Source organism: Poecile atricapillus, chromosome 5 (genome assembly GCF_030490865.1).
Source record: "Poecile atricapillus isolate bPoeAtr1 chromosome 5, bPoeAtr1.hap1, whole genome shotgun sequence".
Lineage (NCBI taxonomy): Eukaryota > Metazoa > Chordata > Aves > Passeriformes > Paridae > Poecile > Poecile atricapillus.
The window spans coordinates 24,374,810-24,387,524 of NC_081253.1; the positions used below are offsets into that span (position 1 = coordinate 24,374,810).

General features: G+C 40.6%; 1 protein-coding gene across 9 annotated transcripts in view; it reads right to left on the reverse strand.

Moving 5' to 3' along the window:
* Window positions 1-1,705: 1,705 nt before the first annotated feature.
* PIKFYVE (phosphoinositide kinase, FYVE-type zinc finger containing) overlaps window positions 1,706-12,715 on the reverse strand; it is a 64,788-nt gene continuing 53,778 nt past the window's right edge. For all 9 annotated transcript variants that reach the window (XM_058839589.1, XM_058839591.1, XM_058839595.1 and 6 more), the window contains 8 exons: window positions 12,094-12,258; window positions 11,440-11,499; window positions 10,839-11,015; window positions 10,340-10,443; window positions 9,952-10,080; window positions 8,413-8,674; window positions 6,243-6,317; window positions 1,706-5,185 (listed from right to left, as the gene is read on the reverse strand). In XM_058839589.1, the coding sequence (XP_058695572.1) occupies window positions 5,070-5,185; window positions 6,243-6,317; window positions 8,413-8,674; window positions 9,952-10,080; window positions 10,340-10,443; window positions 10,839-11,015; window positions 11,440-11,499; window positions 12,094-12,258 (1,088 nt within the window). In that variant the 3' untranslated portion in view covers window positions 1,706-5,069. The remainder of the gene's footprint in view (window positions 5,186-6,242; window positions 6,318-8,412; window positions 8,675-9,951; window positions 10,081-10,339; window positions 10,444-10,838; window positions 11,016-11,439; window positions 11,500-12,093; window positions 12,259-12,715) is intronic.

The window sequence follows — 12,715 nt, forward strand, 5'->3', positions numbered from 1 at the left end:
CCAACAGATATTAATTACTTGAGCAAAAAAGTGTTACCCAAATTAATGTATATGACCGCTGTATTCTGCAGACTATTTCTTGACTAAGACCACAAAAGCCATATTGGTTAAAATTTGGTGTGTATTCTGCAGAAGCCAACACTTCCTGTAAGAAAATGACTACTTAAATGTCACAGTTTTAAGAAAACATTCAAGAGCTGAATTAAGTAGGGGTTGGGTTGTTGTACAAACATGTTAGTTCTGGTGAATTCTTACTGTACAACTGAGCTGGCATGGGACATACAGCCTGAAGATGTTCTGCTTTTTAAGGCTTAATAGACAAAAAGCAGACTATTGTTTTTCCATAAAGCAGTTCAAATTAACATGAAGATATAATTTCTGCATGTTATAGGCTGCTATGGGATCACATAAAACTACCTTATTCTTTTTCTACCTTAACAGACACATTAACAAGAATACACCTTCAGTCAGAATTAATTACAGATTAACTAGAAATTCATATAGCTGACTTGACCTGCTTCCAGAAAATGGTTTTCTGCCTATAGTATTTATTTTAAATAATATTTATAATCCTATCAGAAAAAGAAAACATTTTCTTTCTCTTGTTATGTGCTTATGTGTACATTAAGCAATCCCAGTTGTGCTGACCTAGATATAACTCTTTTGATATATCTTTTGTTCTTTTAGTTATGACACAAGATTTCAGCTAGTCCAGTAACAGAAGCCTGTACCCAGGATACTCCATTTTTTCACAACCAGAGTGTTTCATGTTTGCTGAAGCTATATGAGAAAAATACCCTATGTAAACAATGGAGATAAAAAGTATTCCCATCCTATCTCTTCAACTATAATTCAATGCTCTCTTTGGTAATTGTGTTCACTTACTTTATTATCCTACCTTTGGTCACCAGATCATTATTTCTTGAACTAATGCTGTATTTGTACTTCTCAACCTCATGCCAAAAGCCCCTCAAGTCCCACCACTCATCTTTACACCAGCAGAAGGCAGCAGTACCCCTGAATTGAGTATCCCATCTTTTCCCTGTTCATAGCTCTATGGGGGACAGGTTCTGATGCAGTTTCATACTGCAGTAGATGAAAGAACTCAAACTCACCTGGCAGAAAATGGTGATTGCACAAAATACAGGTAAAATCCTTAAGTTATAGATAGGGTTTTATATCCTAGGAATGAATAAGTCCCCTTCCCAGAACTAATCACAAATTATTTTGAGATTTAGCAAGGAGGTCACTGTATACCAGGTTAACGTGAAATGATCAAGACAAGACATTTATTTTCAGACCTTCTTGGATTTTTTTCTTTATCTAGTCTATTTAAGATTATGGAAATACCTGGAATGTGTTCTGCTTTGTGGCAGAACTGGGCAAAGGCACATAACCGCCTGCTGGACAAAACTGGATCCCTGTCTCAGACCGCACTGTGCTGAAAAGCAGCTGCAGAGAAGACAGAACTGTATAAAAGAGTATTTGCACATTCTACTGCCAGTGCCCTGGGGAGCTGCCCAGAGGGGCTGCCCCATCAGAGGAGATGAGCTGCCAGGTACAGAGACAGGACCATCTTACCCTGCACACAAAGCTGGAACTCTGCAGCACAGCAGTCCCTGCACAGTGAGCAGTGGCCTTGCCTCTGATCAAGAAAATGGGGTACAACGAGACCCAACTGCTCCACCCATGGAACAGACTCAGGTATATTTTAGTTACTTTATTTGTATCTATATACATTACATTTTGCTTCTCCAAGTAGTCAAAGCAATTATTCTCAAATAGTTTAGTACATCAATTTTATAAAATACAGCTGAACCAAGTTAGAATAGAAATGCATACATTATAGTACATTAAGTGCTTTGAACAATGACTAGTCTGGCCACCAGCTAGTGAGCAATTCATGTGGTTTTGGTCATTCTCAGAGGAGACTCCACAGGTAACGCCCCTGAGTCCAGCAGAACTGCTCTACCAGCAAGAGTCCCTCATGAGCTTTTTGGGGACAGAATGCATCCCTGGGCCACTACAAGGCATTCTCCTGTCCACATCATGACTCAAAGTCATTGCTTCTGACTTGGACAAGATTTAGACATTTGTCTCAAGGCCTCAGATCAAAACAACGGAAGAGCCAGTGTAACTCAGAAAAATTTCAGTTGTCACGTTTGCAACTGGGATTTACTTACACATATGCTAAATCTGTGTTATAAAGAGAGAACCAAAGGCTTCATCCTTAGGAATTCTACAGGGACACAGACCAAACACAGCCTCCCAAGCAGCTCTCAAATATTTGTTTTGCATGAAGTACTGCTCTCCTTCTGAGAAAATTAAGCTTGGTAATAAGTGAAATGTCAGGACAACTATTATACTGGAAATGGAACATTTGAGGAAACCCATTCAGCTGCTGGGATTTGAACTAGAAATGCTTACAGCTTTATATCACAGGACACCTAAGATGACCCAACTCCAGCTGATACTGCAGCTACTGTGATACTCATGACCAGCAGTTTACTCTTTACTCCAGTCTAGTCAGGACTGATCTATCAGCCACATCCTAGCCAAAAATTAACTGTTGATGCCAGCTCAAGATCATTCCTGCAAATCTCTCCAACTGCTGTAACTTCATCCCAAGGAGGTCACAATTCACATGTCTCTGGCTCTGTTCATAGGCTGCAAAACAGTGAAAGATTCTTGCACTTCTGCAGTGCCGAGGGCCTCGTGCTGTCACATTCAGAGGAGTATTAGCCACTGTCAGATGATCAAGCTGCTTACAGCCATCTGCTCCAGACTGGCAGACAAGCAGCACAGAGCAGCCACACATCCCAGGGTAAGGATAAGGGTGACAGATCAGGCTAGCAGGCCACATTAGCCTAGTGCAGGTGCTGTGACACACGTGCACACACTTGTCCTCCATCCTCCAATCCACATAACTGACAAAGGTGGAAGGCAACATAATTAGCTACTGTTGGATCACCTTAGCTGGCCAGGACAGGCAAGTTTTTCCCTGTAAACTTCAAGAAGGGAAGGAAGAGAACACATGTAAACTTCAGCTGAGACTGGAACACAGGCTGCACGGCAGCTTCTTTCTCATCAATGAGCCAAGACAATAGGTAGAGGCCACAGAAGTGGGAGTAGCACTGAGCTGATGGACTGGGTGACCTCATTAGACAAGGCCACACACAGAACCAGGCGTTTTGGGAGAACATTTCAACAAAAGAGGCAAGATACATCCCAGAGGTGATCAGCTGTACCTGATGTGCTGTGTTGGACTGAAGGGATTCTGGGTAGAGGAAGCAATGAGTACTGTGTCATCTTCCCACAGCACATATCACTGCAGACTTCAACCCTGCTACAGAAACAACTATTGTACTGAGGAAATCAGTACACTTCCTTTTCTGCTGCTTCAAGGCCAGCATCTTCGCTCACCCCCTAGTACAGTGTTGCAATAGGGTGGGGAAGGCTCCTTCCAACAAATGACTGTTGCCTCCTGGCAGCTCACGCAAGAGCTGCCCTGGTTTGTTTTGGAGCAAACAGCTCAATTCTCACTGCTGGGCTTTTCCTTTCTTAGTGCTGCCTACTGTTGGTCACTCCTGAACATCCATTACTATCTGCTGCAGAAAAAAATACTGAACACAGGAGAATAAAATACACATTTCAATTCATACTTACAGTGATAAGGGCATTATCAGGCAACTGGTTAGAATGAGAAAGTGATCACTAAGATCACTAAGAGCTATCCTGTCCCAGATTTCATGTTCATTTGATGTTCCTCCATCAGAGACTGGAAGTCAAAGTTAAAACTCCTCTTATTTACTGGCCTGTATTATAATGAACCTAAAAAGTAAACTCATCACCTACAAAAATGAGTAAAAATTTTTTTAAAAATGGAAAGAAGTGCTTATTGTAATAATATAGAGACTCAGAGATTTCTGAAAATCTTCTCCATCATACAAGATACCTGTTAGTTCAGGTTTTACTTTTTACAGAAAACAACTACATTCATCTCCGTAACAAAAAAAAAAAATCATGTCATGAATGCAAGAAAAACATTCTCCTGGCAATATTTCACCATGAGGTAATTGCATTGCTTGAAAGTAAAGAGGAACTGAAATGGATTTGAAGTGATCTGCCAGGAATGATGGTTGCATTAAGGAGAAAGTTGTCACTAAAGCAGTATACTTCACTTTGTCTAGCAATTTACTGCCTTTACTAAGGAAAGGGTTAATCTACTTCATAAATATAATTAATCAAGGCTTGTTAAATTAAAGGGTATGTTAGTTACCTGTTTCCAGGAATTTGAGCAACATTCAGATCAAAGTACTGTTTAGGAGTGAAGGGATATGTTTTGAGTTTTGCAGTATACTGATAACTGACAACCCATTTTTATGGGGTTCAGCTAAAATGCAATTATGACAGATAAACCAGAGCTGTACTGCAGTAACATGACTTAAAAGACGGAGTCATAGGGCATTATAGATGTGGAGCTGCCTTAAAAAAAAATACTGTTTACAGAACCCAGCAAGAATTAAAACTATGGAGCATAAACAGCACAGGTTATTAATGGATCCTAAATAGGTCAATTACAGACCACTGCAACAATAGCAGAACTCATGAATTAACCTCATTCTTCTCTTCCCCACCCACACTTGGGGGGTTTATTTCACATTTTCAGTACCAAGTATCCACTACAGAAACATTAGTTGTGCATATTCAACACCATTTCGGCAGTGCAAGACTTCCAGAGATCACGTACTTCTTCACCAACAGGATCTGGAGAGAATCTCAGTTCAGTACTTACAAGGAGATAGCATCACCTTCCCTACTGTCAGGAGGGATGTCACTGATCACTGTTCAATGGTACCTTACAGTTTAGATCCTTACTGAGGCAGGTTTGCTTATTATCCTCCAAGGGGGGATTAAAGTGCAAGCAGATTTCACACTCTGCAACATGATGCACATGGTCAGTGTAGACATGGAACTGCAATCCTCTCGCTTGCTGCTGGACAGACCACTGGAAGAGAGTGGCCTATAATGTCATTGTCCTCTTGTGCTTTCCCAATATGGGCTTTAGCTCAGCAATTCAGGCCCAGTCCTGTCCAATGGTCTGGCACCATCAGGAAATACTTGTCCATAGCTTCACAAAACCTGGTCCGGTACAGTTCTGGAGAGACCACAGTGGGCATCTTACCTAATGAGTAAGAGTCAAAGTTAGAAATGGACTAAAGATACTACAGCACAGACAGATGTCACATGAGATTACACCAGCAGACAGCATAAACTTGAAGGCAACAAGATAGAATCTTATGAAGTTCAACAACAAGCAAGCATAAGGCCTTACACCTGGGAAAACATAATGCAGGAGGCACAGCACAGGCTGGGATCTCCCTGGGGAGCAGCTCTGTGAAAGGGACCTGAGGATCCTGGTGGACAAGCAGCTCAGTGGGAGTGAACAGTGCTGCCACTGTGGCAAAGAAAGCCAGCAGGAAGGACACTGGGCTGCACCAACAGGGGCATCACCAGACAGAAATCATTATCACACAGTATCCCAGCATTATCATTCACCTGGAAGGTGCTACTTCCAGGCCATACCTGGAATACTGGACTCAGTTTTGGTCCCTGCTACATTTTTTTAAATATATAAATAAATAAAAATAAAAAATGTGGACAGGCTGAATAAGGTCCAGAGAAGGACCACAGAGATGATCCAAGGACTTGAGAAGCCTGCCATATGGGGTAAGGCTGCAAGAACTGGGTTTATTCAGCCTTGGAAAAAAGGCTACTTAGAGGAAACCTTATCACCATGTTCCAGTATTTACAGGGTGGCTAAAAACAAGACGGGAGACTCATTTCACAAGGAGCCACATGGAAAAGATGAGGGGTAAGGGATACAAGTTATTTTTGGGCAGATTCCAGTTAGACACAAGAGTAACATTTGTCACAATGAGAACAATCAGCCATTGGAATAGTCTCGCCAGTGAAGTGATGGATTCCCCAACACTGCAGAGTTTTAAGATTCAGCTGCATAGGGTGCTGAGTCATCTTGTCTAGAGTGTGATTATGCCTAGAAAGGTTGGATCAGATAATCCTTGTGGACCCTTCCAACCTGGTATTCTACATTTACTTCCTCTGTTCTGGACAACTTAATCCATTAATGGTGGGGAAGTTGTGACTATCAGCAGTGTTATAGAAAGCTTCTATGTAACAAGGAAACATAATCAAAATCTTTGCTTTTATTCTGGACTTACCTTGTCCTCCCAAGATACCAGTTGACTTCACCACCATTTCAAGCTTTTTGTCCCAGGTAAAAGTACGAATATAGTCTGTTACAATAAAAAAAAGAAATCCACACAAAATATGTTTTATTTATTTTAATCCAAGTAACACTGTTTTAAAGTGTATCTATTTCCCCCCAAAGAGGGCAGGAAATCAGTAGTCCTTTGTAGTCAGAGCTTCAGTGTTTTCCCTACCAGCTGCCTCCTTTTCTGTAGTATTGGTTATGTTTGGGTAGGGTGAATACAGTCTCTCAAAAGCCCAGCAAGACTACAATTAATTCTTCCTGTCTCTACAAAACAGGCTGCCCAAGCACGTCTGTGTTTATCCATGTCAGAGTGTCAAGGGCTCATTTACAAGGGTCACCTTGCTCATCCTCATCCCAGAAGCCTCACTAGAAACACTGAGGGTTGGACACCTCTCCATTTAAACTAGTATTTCTCATCACTGCAGCCACCTGCAGGTTTAATAACAGAATGGAAGTGACTGCCACTTTATGATAGGGAGGACTGGAAACATCAACAGTGAACATGATTGGAAGATGAGGCAGCAAGAAGACAACTTCTGAATTGTTTCCAAGCCCCTTCCAGAGAAAGCATGCTCAGTTAATACAAGCACATGAACATTTTGGCCTGCAAAACTAAAGCTGCAATAAGATCAGTTTTTCATTACTGGGTATTATCTCCTAAAATTTGACTACAACTGTAATTATACAATTTTGAATTTACGGGTTTTAGATTTATTAAAGGCTGCCATAAGTATTCACATTTCATCTCACTTGCGCTTAACACAAAACTCATCCAGACCTGACAATCTTAAGATTTATTCATTCATCTGAATACTGTTTGAAAACATTACTGAGAGTGTTTTGGGACAGATGTCAGTGAACAGTTTGATCACTATCAATTTGCTCCAAGGCCCAGAGTCCCACACAACTGAGCCTACAAATAAAGTTTTCAAAGCTTTTCACAGACCCAACTTACTTGTTTCCTGTATCACATTAGGATCTAAAGCAGGTAGAGATACTGACCCCAGATTCAAACAGAATCCAAGCTAGAAGTTTTTAGTTCCTGTCCAATACAAATTTAAGCTTGAGTACTTTATAAGTTCTCAGGGTATCATCTAGAGAACATTCTCATAGCCTGATAGAGCAGGCATGTTCCTTCTCCTTGATAATATTTGCCTTCACCAAGTTCCTTTACATATTTGTGTTAAACAGTGAAGGAACTGGTAGCTTTAAATATCATTAAATTATCTTTAATCAGATAAGACTTGACATAGGACGAAAAACAGCCACACAAACAGGAGAAGCACATGGTCAGTGTAGTGCCATCCTGTTAACACCAATATTCAAGAGTCTACAAATCTAGAAAGTAATAGCAACTTGCAACAAGCAACAGCTTTCTTTGTAGCTGGTTTAATTCTCAGCTAGAAATGTTATTGAAATGGCTTTCAAGCTTTATCAGAATAAGAGTAATCCAGACCTCCCATCCTCTCATCTGGAAGCATTTCTGAGCTGGGTTTCAAGACCATTTCATTTCCCTAAGTCAATTCCACATCCTGCAAAAATTGCCTCATCTCTAAGTCTTCTGTACTACAGAAGTTTGTCTGTCTAAACTGTTTGTCATCCCTACTTTCCAGTATCAAGCAAGGTAATTACTGCATTGCCACCCATATTATCCAGGTCAAACTATTTGATTATATGAGACCCCACGATGTTTTTAACTTCTTCCTTCCAATGCTACCAATACTGTTTCTCCTTAGAGTCCCTCCACACAAGATTTCAAAGACTATGTAAACATGACTAAACTAAAGTTTACAGATTAAACACATAATATCATTCAAATATCTTCCCCTGCTTCAACTGGAGTCAGAGTGTGGGTTAAACTACCTTTGAGGCCTCCTGCATATACTCATAGCAATGCAAATGCTAATCTGAGCCTATACAAGACCTGGGCAGAAGGTTTCCTGCCCCCACTCGGAATACCTGTAAGAGGGGAGCGTGGTATTCCACCAGGGAGAAGACAAGATTTACTGACACACATCTCTCTAGTGGTAGCGCAGTTCTAAGAACACTATGAAAACCTAAACCAGAAGAAAACCATTTCATCATCTGAGAGCAAGAAAACACAAAAGACAACCTACCAATGATCCCAACAACCAGCTCATTGTTGGTATCATCACGACCCACCAGCAGGGAATAGTCGATGATGAGATGGCTGGAGAGGAACTGGGAATCGCTGTGTATGGAGGCTTTCAGCACAGCTTTGCAATGGGAACGGATGTACAAAGGATTGTCTCGCACCATCTTCAGAAGGTTTTCATCCAGCAGGACTACATCACAAGTTTCCTTGCCTGTGTCTGTTTTAACATTTCTATTTCGGAGGGAGCCCTTCAGGTCAAACACCTGCAAATGGAGAACAGCACTACTTTGTTTCATTTTTCTAGGTTAAAGACTTCAGTACCCAACATCTGAGAAGGCAGCAGAGCCGGGCAACTCTTTCCTTCTCTTTAGGAGGAAGACAACTAAATAAAGGTATTTTGTAGAGAATAGCATGTAAGCCTGGGTGGAAGCTCTGCCACCTCAATTCATAAGTTTTAGGCACTAATATTTAGTCTAAATTGAGAGAAAAAGTGTCTCTAGTTTTTATATTGCTTAGGTAAACTCAGTTTTCCAGCCAGTTCCTACAGAGTTAATTGCTGACAAAAGCAAAGCCACCGAAGAGGGAGGTGGGTGGTACATGAAGCGCTAGTTAGCACTGGCAAGGCAAGAGACAGACCCATCATGAGGCTGGAGATGATCTCTGGAGTTCTCCAGCCCAAAGTCCTGCTTCAAGCAGGCCCTTTTAGAGAAGATTTTTCAAGTTTTGTCCAGTCAATATTTCACAAATTTCCATGGAATAGAGTCCACAGTATGTTTGGATTTCTGTTTCGTAGTGCCTGAGCCCTCCTCATGATTTAAACAACACACAAACAAAAAGAAAACCCACAACATCGTTTACATCCATCTAGAATTCCCTCCATCCACTTCCTCCCACAAACATTCCCTGTTTGAGGTCAGGCACTGAGAGGTAAAGTGGAAAGAACTGATACTATCTAGTTTTAGAAGTAATTTTTGTTTGAACTTCCTTTTTGGGTTCAAATCTCTATTTAAAGATAATTTCCCCCTAGTCATTTTAAGATCTTCATTCTACTGCCTGATAAAGGTTGCTTTCCCTTGACTAAGAGCAAGACTGAACTCAAAATCTTGTCCCACACCTGAAGTGGTCCCACAGAACAGTGGGTTGAAAAAAATAGTTAACTCTCCCCACTACAGAGTAACTCTCTCTGAGCGAGGCTCTTATTCTAAACAAATCAGTGTGTAATTCAGTCAGTTCCTCTGAAAGTTTTGTAAAAAGATTTTACATTTTGCTAACCAGGTTAGCAATGCTTTCTCTCAGACACCAGAGACACAGGGACAAACAAGACTTCTAAAGACTGAACCCTGCACAAGAGCTATTTGAACTAGCCAATATTGGCATCAAGTTCCTGAGGATCATATATCAAGGAAGAAACACAAACTGTCACCTTTGAGCAGTGCTAGATGTCACTAGCACACAGAAGTTACCTAGACCGCTACGAATGACCCTGCTCTTTCTCCCAGTCACAACTGCACTGCAAGGGAACAGAACACTTTGCTCTTACCTGAGCCATTTTCCTGCCATAGAAAAGGTTTTCCATGACAAGCAGATCCAGCTTCTTTTCTGTGTTGTTTTGAGAGTTCTTGTAACCAATTCGATATACCCCAAGGATTTTAGCCAGTGCTGTGGGCTTCTAATGAAGACAAGACATGGGTTAAGATCTGTGTAGAGACAGTCAGCAATCCCATACCAGAAACACTACTGTTCTGTCCATGTATTACGGCTTAGAAGTGCAAGCATAATTTCCACTTACATCCTAAAAACATGTTATTAGTGTAATCCACACCCTCCAACATTTTCTTTTGTTTAAATGAAAAAGGTTAATAGAAACTTCTGCTAGTCTTTAAAATACAGAACACTGCCTAAAATAAAAAGCACCTTTTTTTTATTACCTTCTGCTGAACTGCATTAGTGATGTAAGTGAAGTAGTGTGGAGCAAAGTCAAGGAATGACTGGACTTCCAGACGAGGCATTTGCTTTAAGATGAATCTATCATCTGTTTTAACATCAGACAGAGGCAACAGGGTTACATACGATTATATGATACATGAGATTCTAAGAAACACTGTCTTTATCAACAAGTTTTCCTTGAATTATACTCAAGTTTTTTTTTTCTGAAGCCTGCCTGGGAGTACAACCCATCTGTTCAACTGGCCTTCCTAGCTGCTACTGCTGAAAAACAGAACTACATTTTTTTCTCCTGCATGTACAGAGAGACAAATAACTTGATACTGAAGACCCCAGAACAATCCACTTAATTTTCCCTTCTGAGTGGCTGCTTTACAATCAGCAACTCTCTGGACAGAGGTTATCAGGAATAAAATGACACACTAACCACCACCATACAGAAATAATACCTCCAATTACAAGTGGGGAAGAAGCTGCATTTACCCTCAGTCACATAGAATGCAGCTCCAGATTTGCCACCTCGTGCCTGCCAGGGCATCGAGTGAGAGAGGGATCGGATGAAATCCTCCTCACTGCTCCCCAGGATCACTTCACGCATCCTGTGAAACTCCCCAGCATAATAAATCCGGCAGTAGAACTTGGCATTCGCATCTGAGAACTCTGCAAAAAATGGTTTTCCTCAATAACAGCATGCAACACGCACTGACTACCTGAGACAACACTGAGATTTTACTTATGTCTAGAGGAGTGTTATTGTGCTAAACATCTCTCTCATGCTTACTGTAATTCAGAAGTTTCCATCAACGGGATTTAAATGGAAAATTGAAAGGGAAGTCTCTCTAGATTAGCTCACAATATATGTCATGGGAAAGTGTTGGGACAAAAGACCAATTAAAAAAAACTTTATGGAGTATTTTTGCAAAAGAGATTGATTGCAGTAAGTAAAAATTGCATTGCTTTTTTCCTGATTTGCTTTTCTTTCATGACAAATACCAAGGAAAAACAACTACTAACTTCAAGACTTCCACAACACATGCATGAAGAAATGAGTTTGTCAGCTAAGTTGTTATTTACAACTACTCACGGAGTTCCACATGGGGATTCACCACCTGTTTCTTCTGTCCATCTCCTCCATCTCCATCATCTGAAGACATAAAGGGCATTCAGTCAGGGCTGTTCACTAGTATTACCAAGAAAGCCACATTAGGTTTACTGCTTGTAAACTCATATTACAAGAGAAATCTTTTTTTTTTTTTTTTCCAAGAATACAGAGGAAACTAGACACAGGTAACTAGAAAAACTATAGTTGTACTAGAAATACTATAGAATACTATAATTGTATAATAGAATACATATGCTAGAAGGGCACTGCTGTTGGACACAAAACCAGTCTCTCTCCATTCATTTTCCATGAGCTAAAACAATGAGAACTATACAGCAAGAGAGAGAGAGAAAGGACTGCTTAACTAGAGTCAACTCAATCTAAAGGTATTCAAGACTACTCCATATCCCTATAGTGTGTGTTTGAAAGATCCTGTTCCCCTTATCACAGAGATAAGCAATTATTTAGGAAAAAACCACACATTTGATGTTCAAATAATTAATTTCCAATGCCTACTGAGTAACCTTGGACAATTGAAAAAGCACAAGCAGGAGTGCATTTGGGGCCTTGCTGGGATGGATGAGGTTTGGGAGAAGTAACAACCCAAGAGAGAAAATGAACTCTGTAGTCTTGTACCTTGAGCCTCTGCTCCTTGGCTTTCTGCTCCCTCTTTGCCCATCTGCCCAACCTGGTAGTAAGCACTATCAGCACCACGTAAGGTTTCTTTCTTCTGGGAAGACAGGTCTGGGCTCTTCCCTCCCGTGCCACGGAAAAAAGACAAAACACCAGATGGTTTCTTTGCTACAGTGAAAAGTGAAAGGAATAAAAAAGATGGTGTTGGCATTTCCACAGGTAGTTTAATAACAGCATTTAATAACACATTCCCCATTCATTGTTCTATCTGGAGGAATTATGCCATTCAACTATAACTCATTTGCTATTCTTTAGGCAACTAAGTTCCATGAGCGTGGATGATCTGAGTAGCATCCTAGAGTGCAGAGACATTTGAAAATACAGACCAAGAAGGAGTGTCTTTAATAAAGTAAGAACTCCATGTCTCCATTTCAAAATATTTTAACTGCGTCTCTTTAAAGAAGGCCAAAAGAAGGGCATTATATCCCACTGAACAGGCTAGATTAAAGAACAACCCTAGGTCTACTACATAACAACATTAAATTAGGGAATGACAGTTTGATCTCATAAGAATCAGAGAAAGCCACGGACTTCAAAAAACAAACAAAAAAAAACCCACACACAC